Raw genomic sequence first — 17,831 nt, 5'->3', positions numbered from 1 at the left:
ACTAAGGTGCCTCCAAGACTTTTTGTGTTGCACATGCCATGAAGTGTCACTCAGCCGAACAGTTCGTATCCCGTTTCCGTGGTGAATGTCTTCTATTGTGTAACCTCCATTACGTCTAACTTTTCTTTCACTAAAAGTAAACAATGCGAAGGTTTCCGAATAGCTCGGTAGGGCCACAGTCCATGTTCACGGGTTACCATACCAGGCTGTATGTATGTTCTGTGTTTGTTATGTAATGTACATGGGCCTGTGGTTTTTATACTGAATAAACGTCTTCATTCCGTTACTGGGTGATCAAAATAAAACTCCAGTCCTATCTAAATAAAGGGAAAAAATGCACACATATATACTGAGATAAACAAATAAGAGAACACATGAAAGCACACTTGTATTCACTGCTTGTGAGAATTTGAAAACAAACAAAGGAACACTGCCTGGAACTGATGTTCCCTTATTAGTTTCCCTCAGTATATTAACAGATTTATTATTCAATTAAGCATAATATTTATATGATTTTCAGTTTTCGAAAGTTAAGACTGTATCCTCAAGGGTTTACTGATAGAATAAAAACAATTAAATCAACAGCTACTATCCAAAAATATCCGCTCGCCTATGTATGTCAGGTTGATGCAAAGCTGATAGATAATTGCAGATCACGAGGACTGTGGTTCGAGGTTACCACATACAACCTACACACATAGTATAAACGGCGTAATAATAACAATAACAATAAAGATACATTGTTTTGATGCGAGAAGACCAGCAATGCAATTTTGAGAACGTAACTGATGTAAGATAATACTACATGTCTACAGATTAGTTTAGGTGATAATGTTTAACATCGGAAAATGTAGAGAAATTTCCAGTTTTTGTTTTGCATTGATAAATGCTTTGGGTATTTTTATATATTGCACCCTCACCCCCAAATTTTCCAGTCTCAGGCACTGAATGCATGTTTATACAAATTATACAAATTTCACCATAACACCCTAATACATACAACATGTATATGACATCAGAAGATTCCTTTTGATAATTTGATTTAATTAAAATTTATTGTAATTTTCAAATTTTTCGAAAACCTAGAAGCACGGTTTATTTTTCCTTTGAGTATAATGTCCGTCAGCATGTATATGTTGTGGTAAACTATCCACAACATGTGGGACTTATGCCCAATAAAATATGTCAGTTGTAGATATGTCATCATCATTTTCCCTGGAGTTTGCGAATGCGTATTGATGTCGAAATACTATTTGTCTTCAAACTGATGTTTTGTATACTTTTGTATACGCACTCGCCAATATCAGAATGTTCAATAAATGTGCCATCAATGCTGACGGTTCTAATTGATACACAATATACAGAGTCAAACAGTTGCTCGAAATTGTCAATAAATGGTCACAAATTAACCATTTTGATAACGTACCTGCTTAAAAAGCAATTACTGTTTGTGTGTCGAGTCGTTCAACGTGCCATTTGAATGCACTATCAATAACGTTTGCCATGCAAGTCTCAATAAGGTAATGAGGTATTGGTTATCTACGGTCAGAACCGGTTGTAGGGCTCTGTGATCACGTGTGATGGAGGTAGAGACTGAGGGGTGGGTGTGGCCTGGGGTCAAAGGGGAGAGGCATGAGCGCCATCTATGTCGTGCATTCTTACATTGGACAGGAATAAACTTTTAGGTATGTGAGTCATTCTCTCTCTCTCTCTCTCTCTCTCTCTCTCTCTCTCTCTCTCTCTCTCTCTCTCTCTTTGTCTCTCTTTCTCTCTCTCTGTCTATTTATCTATCTCTCTATCTCTCTCTCTCACTGAAGGACATCAGTGTAAATGAGTGAGTATGGTTTTACGCCGCTTTCAGCAATGTTCCACCAATATCATAGCGGGGGACAGCAATGGGCTCGGGTCACCAGTGTAAAGAGGCAGTGTTTCACATCTACACTTTCATATGTCGTTTTATGAAATGGATGTTGTGTTGAATGTTTCTGTCGTGTTAGAAAACGTGTGTTTTGATACTGTCGTTTTGCTTCAGTCCTATTACAAAACGAATATGCTGTTGAATGTTTCTCTCGTGTTACAGAATCACTGTTTTGTTGAATGTTTCTCTCGTATTACAGAACGGATCTTTTGTTGAATGTGTCTGGCGTGTTACGGAACAAATAATATGTTGAATGTTTCTGGCGTGTTTTGTTTCTGTGTCTGTGGTTTCACAATAACCTTTATACAATGTCAGTGAGCGTTGTGCATTTCCCCTTCAGGTTTCTCAAGCGGATTATGCCACAACTCTGACCAAAAAAAAACGATAACGAATAATTCCCGGCAACTCCGAAATATATCATTCCACTGAAGTACACGTGAGAGATTTAAAGATGATGTCAGTAAAAGGAGAGACAATTCACCTGCCCCGTGTGTCCCTGGGCACATTCATGACGGAGATGTGTGATCAGCATGAAAGTAAAGTAGCTTTGGTGAGTATTCATTATGAGAGGGTTGAGGAGCATAAATTTAAAAAATGCACTTGCAGGTTTATTTATTTGTTTGTTTGATGTTTCAGTATTATAACAACACGTTAGTGGTCTGTAAACAGTCGAGTTTGGGCCAGAAAACCAAGTGATTATGTGTATCAGTCTCGATAACACGCACCAACCAATTCAGCGAACCTGACCGCCCGACTCCATTAGTCGTCTCTTACGACAAGCATTGATTGCTAATTCTAACCTAAATGTTCAGGGGCGGTTTAACCGTAGCACTATCACAGAGGTAACGTATATTAGACGCTCTTCAAAAAATTTGGACAGGAAGTGTAAACGTTAACAAACGTTTCAAGGCCAGACATCGTATGAACGCACCACCATTTCCCTCTATTACCACCCCTAAACACAACGCATGATATTCACATGCACAATGCAGTGCATGGGGTCCCATTCTTGACTTTGACGTTTTTTTCAAGAAGGTCGAGAAATCACTTAGAACATTAATTTTGACACTCATCTTGCATCACACATTTGTTAATGTTTGTTTCTAGCTGTTTGTTATAAATTGAAAATCGTATACATGCAGATTACATGCCACACACCAGTCATCACCAGTCATGTTGAATAACACTGGTATAAGTATAATATGTAAATACCTTTTCCATCCAGTCAAACATATCTTAATATAGTTTAGTTGTATAACGATAATACGTTCATGACATGGTGAGGACTCAGCGTTCATTATGGTGGCCGTTAGGGACCAATGCTCTACTTGAATAAAGCCGATAAAGTGATAACATAAGACGGCCAGTCTGTACAATATGTCGGTTTCTGTCCTCGCGCTATTGCGCTCTCTCTCTCTCTCTCTCTCTCTCTCTCTCTCTCTCTCTCTCTCTCTCTCTCTCTCTCTCTCTCTCTCTCTCTCTCTCTCTCTCTCTCTCTCTCTCTCTCTCTCTCTCTCTCTCTCTCTCTCTCTCTCTCTCTCTCTCTCTCTCTCTCTCTCTCGTGCGATCACATTCTCTCGTGTTATCACCTGTATCGCCTTCTCAAGATCAAAACTTAAATCAACAAAACGGAGTCTCTTTTCGGTCAACATGTATCATGAGCTGTTTTCGATCACAAAACGGATATTACCCACCCAAACTTTATTAATTATTAGAATTATGTTAACTCTTGCATATCATCTGAATTTACTGTACTCAGTATTAGATGTACTTTTTTTTCATTTAACGAAGCAAACATGGTGACACAGGTCCTTTTCGATACACGACTTCACGTCATGCTTCTTATAACGTGACAAAACGTGACCACGATTTCGATTAGTCGGCACAGTTTCTATCCATGCTAATTCAACAGAACGGTGTTTCTCTTTGTTTGACGCTGTCTTAAATAATATTCTAGTGCAGTGGTAAGCTCTCTGCGTATCACGCTGAAGGCCCGGGACCAATCCTCGGTGGAAACACCTTGGTTCCGAGATGGGCATATTGTATCCTTGGACAAGATACAACGATCCATATTGTCTCAGCTGTAAAATGGGTACCCGTGAGGATGTGCTGGCAAATTGAGTGTTTAGTTCATTGCGTTCAACAGGTAACATGGCTGTCTAATCTCCAGGGAGTTAAAAAACAACATTGGAAAGTAAGCTAGTGTCCTATGACTGTCAATAGTAATGTGTCTAGCGCAGGTAATGTGCAGGCAATGTGCCTGGATACGAGCGCCATATAAGAGGACTATTACCATTACTTGCTATTACATTCTGACGCTGGTCTGTAAATAATCGATTTTGATTAAGTTATAAGTAAAGTCCCAAGACGTCAAATACGATAGCACGTCGGAGAAATCACCAGCCACTTAAGCGCCTTTGATAAGAAGACCATCTATCTGAAAGGAATCTCTACCTGATGAAGGATTTATGTGTTTGAAGGTGGACGCCACAACCGGTCGCTCGATGTCCTACGAACAGGTCGCCTCAACAGTACGTCGTTTGGCCCGCGGGCTGCGCAATCTCGGATTCAAGAAGGGGGACGTTCTCTGCATCTTCAGCCATAACGTCTTGGAGTATCCAATCGTCTTCTACGCAGTTGCCTCCCTTGGCGGGATTTTACATGCTACAAACCCAACTTACAATGCAAGTGAGTGATTTGTTCGAATGGGTGGGTGAGCTCTGCCTAACGTCAATTTGGAAAGAATTTAGTTATAAAACGGCACATCTCCTCAAATATGTCAAGACTAATATCATACCGGCCTTCGCGACACGAGATTTTGTATACACTATCCAGTGTGGCGGAAAGCGCACGAAGGTGTTCGTGTGAGTATATTTTCTATCGGAGCATCCCAGCCGATTCTAAGTTCATCGGCAGCGTTTCATTGGTAAGATCATAAAAGCTGATATCGGTTATATGTTACTTTTTAAATCAAATAATTATGATAATTATCCCGTTGTCACATTTGAAATCATACTGTGCACCAAATAATTTTGTGGATCATTATTTTGTATTGTGTCAAAATGGTGGGTCTTTAACGCTTTAACGTTCTGTACAGTTAGAAAGCAACATACCATGGGAATCTATGTCTCGACATCATGTCAAGATCATCCAGAGTGTCGAATTTCACAGGCTTTATCAGTTAGCGTGTTTTAATCACTTGCAGTACCATAATCGCTGACGCCATCTTTGTACCGGTAGTGTTTACGACCTCCTAACGTATTTACGACAGGTGAATCGGGCTCCTAAATTTTGGGCTGTTTACGTCACAGTCTAAATATACGAGGTCTTTGTGAAATGACGCAAGAAAGTAAGAGCTGGTCTATGACCATCAGCTTTACGAGGTCGGACCGGTAAGAGGTCTTTGTGAAACCGGCTCCAGGTCTATGAAATTTGGGTAAACGACGTGCCTCCTGAAATGACGGTCAATGTGGAAGCCAGTTCGCAGATTGCGATGTAATTTCGAATTTCTGACAATTGCCTTTTATAAACGGAAACAATTTTTTATGTATGAAACTATACTGACGGCCTAAAATCTCGTTTGTTTTCAGCCGAACTTAAGGATACAATTGAGATCTGCAAGAGTAAATTCGTGGTGACCTTCCCAGCCTCACTTCCAACAGTGAGAGCGGCTGCTGGCAATCTCGTGAAGGTAGGTGTCATCACGTGGTATCTGGAGTGTCGTCATTCGTCTCAAATAAGACCCAGATACAACTTTAGGTGGAGACTGTTAAGCTTCAAGGCTAGGTATATTTTCCAATGGCGTCCTTGGGGGCTTTGGTCACTCACCAAATGGTTTTGTAGGTTCTTGACGCTGCTTTAACATCAAAATTAGTGTGTAGGCATAGCCTCTTGGTAGAAGTGGTCATTTTATGTAGTTATTTTTCAGGAAGCTAGAGTGGTCTTAGTTTCCAATTGAATCATAGGTCTGAGTGCTAAGCTAGAGTACGTGCAAGTAATGAACACTACCAGCCAGGCAAAAGACACTTATCACCTTTAAAGTAATGGTATAGGAAAAAACCAAAGTGCGGGTACAAGTTTGAAAGAAAGCAGAAAATATCCTCCCAAACGCAATTTGGTCCCGATAACAACACAACTGCCGGAAACCTCCAAACGGATCGTGCATTTAATATGTGAAAAAGGCAATTGTAGAATATTGGTCCAAATGAACGTGCATGATTGTGGCATAAATCCCAAGATAGGCCAAAGCAATCATGTAATAACCGGAAAAACCAACACTTGCTCAAGCGCAACGAGGCAATCGGTATATGATCTCTGACATGGCTAATATCGGGGCTTCACAACGTCAGCTGGCAAGAATCTTCATCTACAGCCTGGCCAAATTAATAATCTGCTACCGGCAAGCAGACTAGACCCAAGACCGCCCAAGTTCCGGAAGACAAAAAGTTACGACACCGGCCGAAGACCGCTATATCCGGCATATTCAGCTCCACAGATACGTGAGGGCGATATCAACGCCGGCGACAACACTAGTACACACCATCAGCAGACGAACAATCCTTCGGCGACTTGGTATGGCTGATGTTCGAGCCTACCTCCCCAGTTTTGGCCATGACCCTCCTACACCTTCAGCTTAGACTGCAATGGGCACAAACTGTATGTCAGTAGCAGCGAGTCGAGTGGGAGAGAGAGAGCTCTTTACAGATGAAAGTTTGCTCAGTCTGTTCGTAAAACGATGGCAGAGGTCGATTCTTTCGACGTAGAGGAGAGCGACTGGCGCCAAACTGCTGTTAAGAGGTTCGCCCGTTTCAGGAGGTCCCGCATTCTCTTCCCACAGAGGTTACTTGTCATATCTTCCTACGAACCTCTGTTCTAATACGGCCATATTTCGCGGTTCTCATAACATCCCCTAGAGGCAAAAAATGGCAGCAGATTTATCTCCCTTTCTCTGTCCAATCAGAACACGTATTACATCGAACTAGATTCAACTTGACAAATGCAAGCAATGTGGAGAAACAAATACGACATGACTGAGTTTTGTTTAGGAGAAACATTTGAGTATGGAGCTCGGGAAGCTCTAGTGTTCACGATGCATCCGGAAATTACCGAGATCTTGCGAACGATCACTTTTGAAACAAGGTCGCTGATTGCACAACTAAATCTGATTGCCTCCAATCACGTGTCTTGAACACTCGCACCATGAAAGGGTCGTATTAGAACAGAGGTTAGGTAGGAAGATGTGACAAGTAACCTCTGTGGGAAGAGAATGGAGGTCCTGTGATATGGGGTGGAATTTGTGACGAGGGAACAATACCGATCATCATGCAAGGAAATCTGAATGCCCAGCAATGCAAGGATGAAGTGTTGAGATCATTTGTGTTGCCCTTTATTCGACATCAACCATGAGGAATCATTTTGCAGCACGACAACGCAAGACCAAAAGACCACTACAATGTTAATATCAACGTGTTGTCTTGTTGTCTTGGCTAGCGCGTTCTTCTTACATGAAACCCATTGAACATCTTTAGGGTCGATGTGGTGGTCAGCTGAGACACCGTGTGCCAGGTCCAGAAAACCGACTGGACCTTGAATAGACTCTTTGATTTGTGGGATGTGTTGGCGTGTTTGGTGTTCATACCTGCTATTCTCCCAGATGTCTGTCTCATTGTGAGATTCTGTATGCATTTTTTGAATGAACTCCCCTTGACGTGAATGACCCCTTGACTCTTTCCTAATGAATTGCAGCAAATGTAGGACCAGCAATAAAATGGACTTTATGTCAAATTATTGGAAAATGAATTCTGTATATAAATTATTATTGCAAATCTCACATACGCCCTTGTTTATGTATACTGGTCAGGTGAAGTCGGTGATAACTTCCTTTTGCCCCGTAGTTTATGTATAACAGTATAACAGGTGCTCATAAAACAAAAAAAATCTTGAAATGCAATGGATCGTAGGTATAGTGATACAATATAAATCGATGTTTTGTATCGTGAATCTTGTTTTGTGATACAATAGTTATAAATCGATGTTTTGTATCGTGAATCTTGTATTGTGATATAACAGTTATAAATCGATTTATTGTATCGTGAATCTCGTATTGTGATACAATAGTTATGAATCGATGTTTTGTATCGTGAATCTTGTATTGTGATGCAATAGTTATAAATCGATGTTTTGTATCGTGAATTTTGTATTGTGATGCAATAATTATGTAATCGATGTTTTGTATCGTGAATCTTGAATTGTGATACAATTGTTATGAATTAATGGTTTGTATCGTGAACCTTGTAGTGTGATTGAATAGTTATAAATCGATGTATTGCAACTAGAATCTTGAATTGTGATATAACAGTTATAAATCGATTTATTGTATCGTGAATCTCGTATTGTGATACAATAGTTATAAATCGATGTTTTGCATCGTGAATCTTGTATTGTGATACAGTAGTTATAAATCGGCGTTTTGTATCGTGAATCTCGTATTGCGGTACAGTAGTTGTAAATCGATATGTCGGGTCATGAATCTCGTACTGCAGGTCAATCTCGTATTGCCGTATCGTTACGCCGCTGTGGTCAAACTCAAAGAGTTCCAATATCCCTTTCCGTGGCACACATGTGGCTACCTATCAGTTTTATCAGTACCTGTACAAAGAAAAACCTCGTTGTTTTGGACACCCGACAATCTAGACAGTAAATACTGTGCATGTTCAAGCGATGAAAATGACATTACCACAAGTTCTTGATTGTAGGTAAGCATGGGGTCAGTTTGGAAAACAAACAGGCATCACTTTAAGTCTTTGCAATTTTGTATGATGATCAATAAAGGTTCAGTCAATAGGAAACACGTACAATGCCTGTGTATTAGTTTTGCTATTGTAAATGGATAAAAATGTTCATTTCCGTGCTTGGATCACGGTCTACAACATCAGTTGATGACGTCATACAGTGACAAGAATCCTATAGTTAATGCTACGAATCAGAAAAACGAAGTGATGTTTGAAATACGTTAATCCTGAATGATGAGACCCGACTTAGTACCTGTATATGCTTTCAGTGAACAAATGTTAACATTTTGACGAATACGCCTCACAGCTTAATTACGTTAATGTAATTTTAGACCCGTGAAGGTCCCGGGGTAGAGTAGACCTTGAGGCCGTCATGCTTGCTATAAAAGGCGACTACGCTTGTTGTAAGAGGCGACTAACGGGATCGGGTGGTCAGACTCGCTGACATGGTTGACACATGTCTTCGTTTCCCAGTTGCGCAGATCGATGCTCCTGCTGTTGATCACTGGATTGTCTGTTCCGATTATTTACACACCGCGCCATATACCTGGAATATTGCTGAATACGGCGTAAAACGAGACTCACTCACTAATGTAATATTGTCCATGAATAATATATGTTGATCTACTGTTAACACAATTAAGCATGCCGACTCTATTTCATCCATGCTCATGCGCGTTGCTATGGATCATGTTATCTTTGCTTCAGTAAAGCGAGTAGAAAACAAAAGTAGTAACAACTTTATTGTACTTTAATTCTGATTTCATAATTTGACGTTTCAAACGAAACACTGATAAATACTTGATCCTTAACTTTTCAGAAGATTATTGTATTTGGAAAGGCGGAAGGATGCACAAGTTTCTCCTCGCTTATCTCCCCTGATATCTCTGACGAGCCAATCAGTGATCCTGACATTGACCCTGAAAATGACGTCGTTGCCATTTTGTTTTCGAGCGGAACGACGGGGAAGCCCAAAGGGGTTCAGCTGACCCACTATGCCATGGTTTCTAATGTATTACAGGTTCTGTAAGTATATCACTCGTTAAAGGATAACATCCCTGTTTGTGTAGTTGATCTGTATTTAAGAACGTGGGTTTTTTTTAACTTCAACGACCATGTACTCATACGGGTACACATTTTCAGCACGTAAATGGTATCGCCTCGCCCAGCTGCATAATGTGTAAATGTTTTCTGTCTCAATATTTCGCTTCCTCGGGGCGCACAGCCTGCCTAGTATTTGAAGACACCTTTTTCAGTGCTAGGGCCCTTAGATGTATCAGGATCCGTTGATGTTGTAATTGAATCGCATATTTTCTATCCTTCGTTTATCAAGATCAAAGCCCGACTAATATTTCCCCCAATATGCTGTCTTGGTCTCTCCCTCAACTTGAAGCTGACGTGATATGATATTGCTTGACTAGACACAAGGTATTGTTTGTCTGTTACCAGGTCTTCAGGTGAGCTGACGAAAAATGACACGTACTTGGTATTCCTTCCATTCTTCCACATCTACGGACTGGGCCCTGTCATCTCAGCCGGCCTGTACAGCGGGGCGAGGAGCATCATAATGTCCAAATTCGACATCCATGAGTACCTCAACAACATACAAAAGCATAAGGTGAATACCGCCAGTATATTATGGGGTGGAGAGTGCTGGAGGGTATAAACTTCTGAGGACTATGAAATGGAAGCAATTAAATTCATTCTGATATCATTATACAGCTTTCTTGAATCTGCTGAATGTCTTTCAGAGAGGGTTAGGAACCCAGTGTGCGACTTGTTCCTATTCGTGGAATACACAAACTGAAAAAGGAAACGGACATGGAAAAAATCTCGGCCAGATGGCATTAACAGTGTGCATGCAAGTCCGACACAGATAGTAGTAAAATGACGTGGCCATTACATAGAAGCAGAGTACAAATTGGAATGTGATGTCATTTTCAATAGGAAAAACAAGTCTTTATGGATGATCACCTTTATTGTGCAATAGCGACGTTTCGGTGTAGATACTTATACCGTTTTCAAACACGAAAAGGATTGGTACAGAGTAGAGATGATTAATACATTAATACATTTATTGTCTGCTGTATCCAGGCAACGGTGCTGCACGTGGTTCCGCCCGTCCTGGTTGTCATAACCAACCTTCCAAACATCTCACAGTATGACCTGACCTTTGTGCAAAAAATCTTCTGCGGAGCTGCACCTCTGAGCACAGATATTGAGGCGAAAATTCTGGTGATGTTTCACTTGACATACATAACACAAGGTACGCTTTGCTTTTTGCCTCAAATACCTTTCCTGAATCTCTTCCTTCGTATTTTATTGGAGTTGATGAGACGAAACGTATCCGGAACGGAAATATGAAGGATTGGGAAATAAAGGTTAATCCTGGCTTCCTGTATAGTAGTGTTGCTATAATGGTCGTGTGTGATGTTTCAGTGTACGGGATGACGGAGGTGCAGGTGACACACCTCTCACACGGAGGAAAACACAAGTTTGGGTCTGCTGGCTACCTCCTTCCCCGCGCCGAGTGTAAGGTATGCTGTTGTGTCATTTCTCAAGTGACCCTGTTAAATCAGATCTTTATTATCAGGAGATGAAATGTGGCCTCGGACAATGATCATCTCTGGTTGATCAAGGCGTGTGTCGGACAGGATTGGTACACACTGGTGATGGTTAATGCTGGAAATGCGTGCCTATTATTGAATATAGATATGTGATAATGTCATACTGCTATACGTTTATGCATTAGGTCAATTATGTATTAGAAAGTTACGTTTCGTAATTGTATATCTAACTATTATGCCCTCAAACATCTTTTTCTAATTGTCTTTCTCCCATCCAAAACGATAGCGTATAACTAAACAATATTTCAATGTGTACGTATGATACTTAGCTAATGTTTTAGAACGCCATCAGCCACCGTGTTACGAGAGGTGTTCCAAACCCTGGATTCTGCTGGTTTTCTTTCTCACTTTCCTACTACTGCTCCTCCTAAGACTTGCTAGGAGTTCAAACACTCCCAAATCTATCCACCCACCATCAATATCTGTAGGGCGTTATACGTCAGGGTTTTCCTCTGCAGATAGTGGACGTGGAGACAGGGAAGCCTGTCCCCGCCAATGTCGACGGCGAGGTTTGTCTGAGAAGCCCATCTGCGATGAAAGGTTACAAGTTCAACCCTGGAGCGACAGCCGCCATCTTTGATGGCGACGGCTGGATCAAAACAGGTGAATCTACATTGTCAGTAAATCAGGTTTGCTTTCATGACGCAACATACGAGGGGATGTCAATAAGTTTTGAGCCTTGAGCATTTTTCATACCCAGGCGTCACAGCCTATGGCACGATATTGAAACTTGGGGTGTAGCTGATGTGATATATAAGTTTTGGTATCCTACTGTCAAAAGTTATTGAACAGCTCACATTGACAGAAAGAGACCCCCTCACGGCAGCGAAAGTGAATAAAACTGAGTATAGAGCAGTAATTAAGTTTTTAGTTCTTGAAGGAAACTCGGCGACGAACATTGAAGAAAGGCTTTCAGCAGTTTATGGGAAGTCTTCCCCTTCATCTGCTATCATCAAACGATGGGTTAATGAATTTATGCATGGTAGAGAGAGTCTTGAAGATGACCCCGTCCAGGTCGCCCAACAACAAGTACTAGTCAGGAAAACATTGACAGAGTGCATAGACTTGTGCTGGAAAATCGTCAAATCACACTCCACGAGTTAGAGGAGACCACATGCATTTCACACGGATCCATCGAGACAATTCCTCATGAATATCTCGTCATGTCAAAGGTGTGCGCAAGATGGGTACCAAGAATGCTTACAGATGAAATGAAGCAAACAAGGGTCACCATAAGCAGCTCCATGCTAACCAGATACAACAAGAATCCAGAAGATTTTCACCTTAGGCTAGTAACCTGTGATGAAACCTGGATCCACCACTTTGATCCTGAGAGCAAACAAGAATCCATGGAATGGAAACATGTCACTTCTCCCAGGACCAAAAAGTTCAAAGCCTCCAGATCAGTGCAGAGGGTAATGGCGACAGTCTTCTGGGATAGCAGAGGCGTCATCCACATAGACTACTTACCAAAAGGAAGAACAATGAATGGGGAATATTACGCTAACTTGTTGAGGCAAGTGCGACAGTCAATCAAGGAGAAGCGACGGGGCAAGATCAGACGTGGTATTCTTCTACATCAAGACAATGCTCCAGTACATACCTCTCGTGTTGCAGCCGCTGCTGTCCAGGTATGCGGGTACGAAATCTTGCCGCATCCCCCTACTCTCCAGACCTGGCTCCAAGTGATTACCATCTGTTCCCAAATCTCAGCGAAACACTTGCGTGGTCGTAGATTTCAGGATGATAATGAGCTTATTGACCAAAATGGCGCTTTCTACAGAGATGGCATCAGCGCCTGGCAGAAAAGATGGAACAAGTGTCTTGACTCACAAGGGGACTATGTTGAAAAATAAATGTGGTTCATACCAATATTTTGTGTTTTTCTATGCAAGGCTCAAAACTTATTGACATCCCCTCGTATGTTTAATTTGGGATCACATTTTCCTCTACTTTTGTACATGTACTCTTGTCCCATACAGGACGCGAACCCATAACCTCAGAGTCAGGGACCATATCCCTTTCAAACAAAGTCAGCCACCTAAACCGCTCATCAGTCACCGCGGCCTTCACCTCGTGGGTGGCTGATTAGAACCTGACGCTGAAAGCGTGGGTTCAAATCCCGTATGGGACTCAACCCAACAAAAGCACTAGAATCTGTACTTTACCCTCGTATTGCGAAACTGTAACATATGTTATATTTGACCACTTTCTAAAAAGCATTGTGTATGCATGCTTTCACGGCGTTGTCCCCATCACATGTTCCAAATCATACGGATGCTACGTATCAATTACTGGCCAAGATCTCACATAGCCTAGTGGATACAGTGCCGCGCGAAGAACCGGGGTGTCTGAAAACCATCTCTTTTATGTTAGTGAGTGTAGTTTAACACTTATTTTAGAAAAATATTTCAGCAATATCACGACGGGAAACACCAGAAATGGGCTTCACACATTCATTTTACCCATGTGGTGAATCACATGGTTTTACTCATGTAGGAATCGGGGTTATTTGTTTTAATTACAGCAGCGAATATTCACATGTACTATGTTTATATAGGTGATATTGGCCACATGGACGATGAGGGAATCCTGTTCATTGTGGATCGTCTGAAAGAGCTCATCAAGTACAAAGGGTTCCAGGTATCTATCATATACTGAACAGCAAAAGAAACGCAAGTGTCGAAAAAATGAATTCTCATAAAAGCAACCGTTCGTGTTTATGTCTTCAATTTGAAAACAATTGACAAAAAACAGAGCTGCGTTTCTTTTGCTGTTCAGTATGTTAGTTTTGTCTGTTACTTAACGCCACAGTCTGCAATACCCCAGCTGTATGTATCATTCGATACTTGCTTTTCTTGCTAACAAAGCATTGCGAGTGTAGTGAAGTAAGCCTGTTTCTCTACTACCCCTGTGTAATTCGACTTACCACAATACCGTACATGTTGGACACCCTTGTATCTCGAGATCACATCACTTGCACGTGACAGGTCATAATTTAGGAGCCTTATATTAAAGATCAAATATCTTTTAGACATAGTATTACACTCTCTAAAACCTCACTGCTTTCAATATGTTTTATTGTTGACGTGTAAGGATATGGATATGTAAGGATAACCTCACGAGCAAAAGAAAGCATGCGGGTGTAATTGTTGCTGCAATCCCAAATATGTTTTGTAACTAGTAAAATTATTGAAGAACACTGCTTGTATAGAACGCAACCATCATGTTTCTTTGGTCAAAATGCAACCAAACACATTTGAACGTGTGCTGAACGAAGTTTCGCAAAATTGTAATTGTTGTTCCGTGCACGAGTAATGTTTGTACAGAGGGTATAAAATATGTTTGTCGTGAAGACTGAACAATCACTTGACAAAAATCTGACGAGAAAATTCAATTACTGACCTCGGCGCCACTAGAATAGTCCACATGAGTGTCACAAATGGGTACTTCCAACAGCCATATTGCAAGGACATGGGGCTGCACAAGACAAACCATATTTCGGCTGTTTAACCGTGTCAGTATGACTGGCCAGAAGTGGACGTCCCACTGTCACATGAGGATCGCTATACTCTGGTTATTCGCCTACACAATCGAATGCTGACGGTGACGTCATCAGCTTCCACATCACGTGAACCAATTCAATGACCAGACGATTTAGTGCTGTTGGCATATGATCCAACCGACCTCTGTGTGGAATGGCCTTGACCTTCCTGTATCGTGCGTACCGTCTGCAGTGGTCACCACTACGTCACAGTTTATTGTTACAATGTCGTTTTGCTGATAAAATACGTCTGTTGCAGTGTACTTCAACATACATTTTCCATTTCATCGGTTTGTGTCCTGGAAGATGTCAAGTGTTGCCGACTAACCACCGCGAAGTTTGTTTCACATGAAGTTTATTTTCGACCGTTAGGTGGCGCCTGCGGAGCTGGAGAACGTTCTGCTGAGTCATCCCGATGTGGCTGACGTTGGTGTAGTCGGCATCCCGGATGGAGAAGCAGGGGAGTTGCCGAAAGCGTTTATTGTCACAAAGCCTGGATCGGAAGTGACTGGACAAGAGCTTCAAGAATATGTTAGAAGTAAGTTTTATTACCGTGTATTTTACATGCTCGGCTGCTCTTGTACAAAGCCAGTTTAACGCTCTGACTACAGTACTGGCAAACAAGGATGAGCACCGAACTGAAAATTGATCCGTATTAGCATGTGCCACCCACTGTCGCTTGCCATTGTAAGCGATGGGGCCCCAAGTTGTTCGCGTCCCCACGTGCAGTGTGATGGCTCAAGCGCGTAGCCAGTCTCAGCAGCTATGCGCGGAATAAAGAATTCATCCTCATCTCTACACGTGCATCTCTCCCTTTCACAAACCAAACGGGTTTGCACCGCCTACTTCTCGTAAACGCTTTCTTCGCGTTCCAAGTTATCCTTGTTTGCCAATGAGCCTATGTCAAGGTATTGTAGGTCATAAGCCATTAATGCACGATCATCTTAATCCCTTTGTACAACATCACCTTCGGCACTATACCGCAACAAAGAGAAAACTTACAAGTCTTCCTACATGCGAACGAAACAAGCAAAGTTTGGCAACGTACTTCCCTCACTTGCGCTTAAAAAATACTTTAATGTCAAAATAAAACATCGCCATCATCAAAGTCAGACAGCCATTTCCTCATAGGGTTGTTCGCTCATATATCTAACCTCATATGTAACAATTCTTCAAATAAAATATCAGTGCCAAGCGCCATATTGTAACATTTTTCGTCTCCGTTAACCCTAGCTGCCAGCTTCCTGTTCAAGGGAGTGAAGGTAAAGGGCAGTGAACTCAAGATATATTTGTTGGATCACATGTCCGCCATATGGAATACCTGCTTTCATTCACCCGCTACGTCAGAAGTGTTTTTGTTTTAGAATAAATGTTACGAAAATTCTAACGGCGGCAGATAAGATAAATAATCATACCATAACATGACTGTTTAATGGTAAAATTAGCTAATATGATATTTCTGCCTATTCTTGTGCCCTGACTCAGGAAGCAGGAATGGAGGCGAAGAACGATTTGATATGCCCCAAGTGTGGCTTAAAATGTTGTTCTCCAAGAATGCCGCTCAAACAATTCAGCAACTCATTGGCGACTGATTAAGGGTTGATGCTTGCCACACCACTCATTGGGTTGTCTGGTCAAGAGTCGATGCTTCCGTCCTTTGGCTGTACTATGAATGTGTGCGGTGTTAAACAACCAGCGAGCATTAAACTTTGCCCGATTTTAATGGAGAAGTATTCTTTCCTTTGCTAAAATGTATAAGGTTGGTCGTTGGTTCCTGCTACAAATGACCCAGGAATCATTCTTAGTTCTATATCATTTTCTTTCGTGTTTTTTATTTAGATCGAAGTTGTCACAGTCATAATCCCTGTTGCAGGTAAAGTCTCTGTGACGAAACGATTGCGCGGGGGAGTGACGTTTCTCTCGAAAATACCCAAAAGTCCGAGTGGGAAGATCCTCAGGAGGTTACTTCGGCAGATGGACGGAGACATTATTCCGAATCCCATACTGAATCATAGTTAACTGGAAGTTCTGGCTTCAGCTAAAAATGATCCTAGGGAACGACTGGAGTAAGTCACGGTTAAGATGTTGAGATAATGAAGTTACGAACGCCTTAGTGCTAAGATCGTTTTGCAGGATCATGGGATGTTCGTATCAATGGAATCATCCACACTTTGAGGAAAGAGATGATGGTGATGATGATGATGATGATGATGATGATGATGATGATGATGATATGAGATTACTTGTCATTGTTTTGAATTTACGAGTTTAGTTAAAAACATTTTAATGTACAGCAGGTATGGGTTGTATGTAAATATTGTTTATTCTACTTTACATATCTACGACATTTATTCATGATGAGTTGGAAGCTAAAAATTGTTTGAAAGTATCGCGCCTATATTGTACCATGCCTCTCTCATGAACCATAACGTTTGTAAAGGTCCATTAACTATAGGAGGACCTTTCCTTTGCATCTAAGGCCCATTAGCTCTGGCTAAGAGACGTAAAAAGTCTCTTCAACAAACGAAAACCTTGGGGATATTCTTAATATTCCTTGATTTTTCTCCCGAAATAAAACATGTTGGTGTTAGTTCCTTCTTGCTTTCTTTGCGTGCCGACTTGGCCAGATTAGATTTGTTTGTTTGCTAGTTCATCTCCTCAATAAACGTTTCATGTTTCAAGTTTAGACACCGTCAAACATTCGTGGATACTTTCTATTGTTCACATATGCATTTTACGACATCCTGTAAAAGATCGAATCTGGCCCAGTGACAGATATTCTGAGTAAGATTCCACCACGGTGAGATGCTATAACACAAACTACCAACTTACAGGTTATAAGATCAATATAGTCACCTCATATGTAACACAACTACAAGTGGTGACACAAAACATATGTGACACAACTGCAAGTGGTGACACAACACATATGTGACACAACTACAAGTGGT

General features: G+C 41.3%; 1 protein-coding gene across 1 annotated transcript; it reads left to right on the top strand.

Moving 5' to 3' along the window:
* Nucleotides 1-1,600: 1,600 nt before the first annotated feature.
* Nucleotides 1,601-17,470, top strand: LOC137293957 (uncharacterized). Its single transcript, XM_067824857.1, has 12 exons — nucleotides 1,601-1,685; nucleotides 2,259-2,468; nucleotides 4,399-4,606; nucleotides 5,509-5,609; nucleotides 9,530-9,735; nucleotides 10,159-10,327; nucleotides 10,804-10,975; nucleotides 11,149-11,246; nucleotides 11,795-11,939; nucleotides 13,897-13,979; nucleotides 15,253-15,418; nucleotides 16,754-17,470. The coding sequence occupies exons 2-12, from the start codon at nucleotides 2,370-2,372 to the stop codon at nucleotides 16,897-16,899; spliced, it is 1,593 nt and encodes a 530-aa protein (XP_067680958.1). The 5' UTR covers nucleotides 1,601-1,685; nucleotides 2,259-2,369; the 3' UTR covers nucleotides 16,900-17,470.
* Nucleotides 17,471-17,831: the final 361 nt, after the last annotated feature.

Source organism: Haliotis asinina, chromosome 8 (assembly GCF_037392515.1).
Source record: "Haliotis asinina isolate JCU_RB_2024 chromosome 8, JCU_Hal_asi_v2, whole genome shotgun sequence".
In the NCBI taxonomy this organism is placed as follows: Eukaryota; Metazoa; Mollusca; class Gastropoda; order Lepetellida; family Haliotidae; genus Haliotis; species Haliotis asinina.
This window is presented reverse-complemented; position numbering and strand designations above follow the sequence as displayed.

What these genes read in the sequence shown, in the direction of transcription:
- LOC137293957 (XM_067824857.1), top strand. Translation starts at nt 2,370, where the DNA reads ATGATGTCAGTAAAAGGAGAGACAATTCACCTGCCCCGTGTGTCCCTG. An exon ending in CTTGACATACATAACACAAG is followed by an intron (nt 10,976 to 11,148) that starts GTACGCTTTGCT and finishes GTGATGTTTCAG; the next exon opens with TGTACGGGATGACGGAGGTG. An exon ending in CGACGGCTGGATCAAAACAG is followed by an intron (nt 11,940 to 13,896) that starts GTGAATCTACAT and finishes ATGTTTATATAG; the next exon opens with GTGATATTGGCCACATGGAC.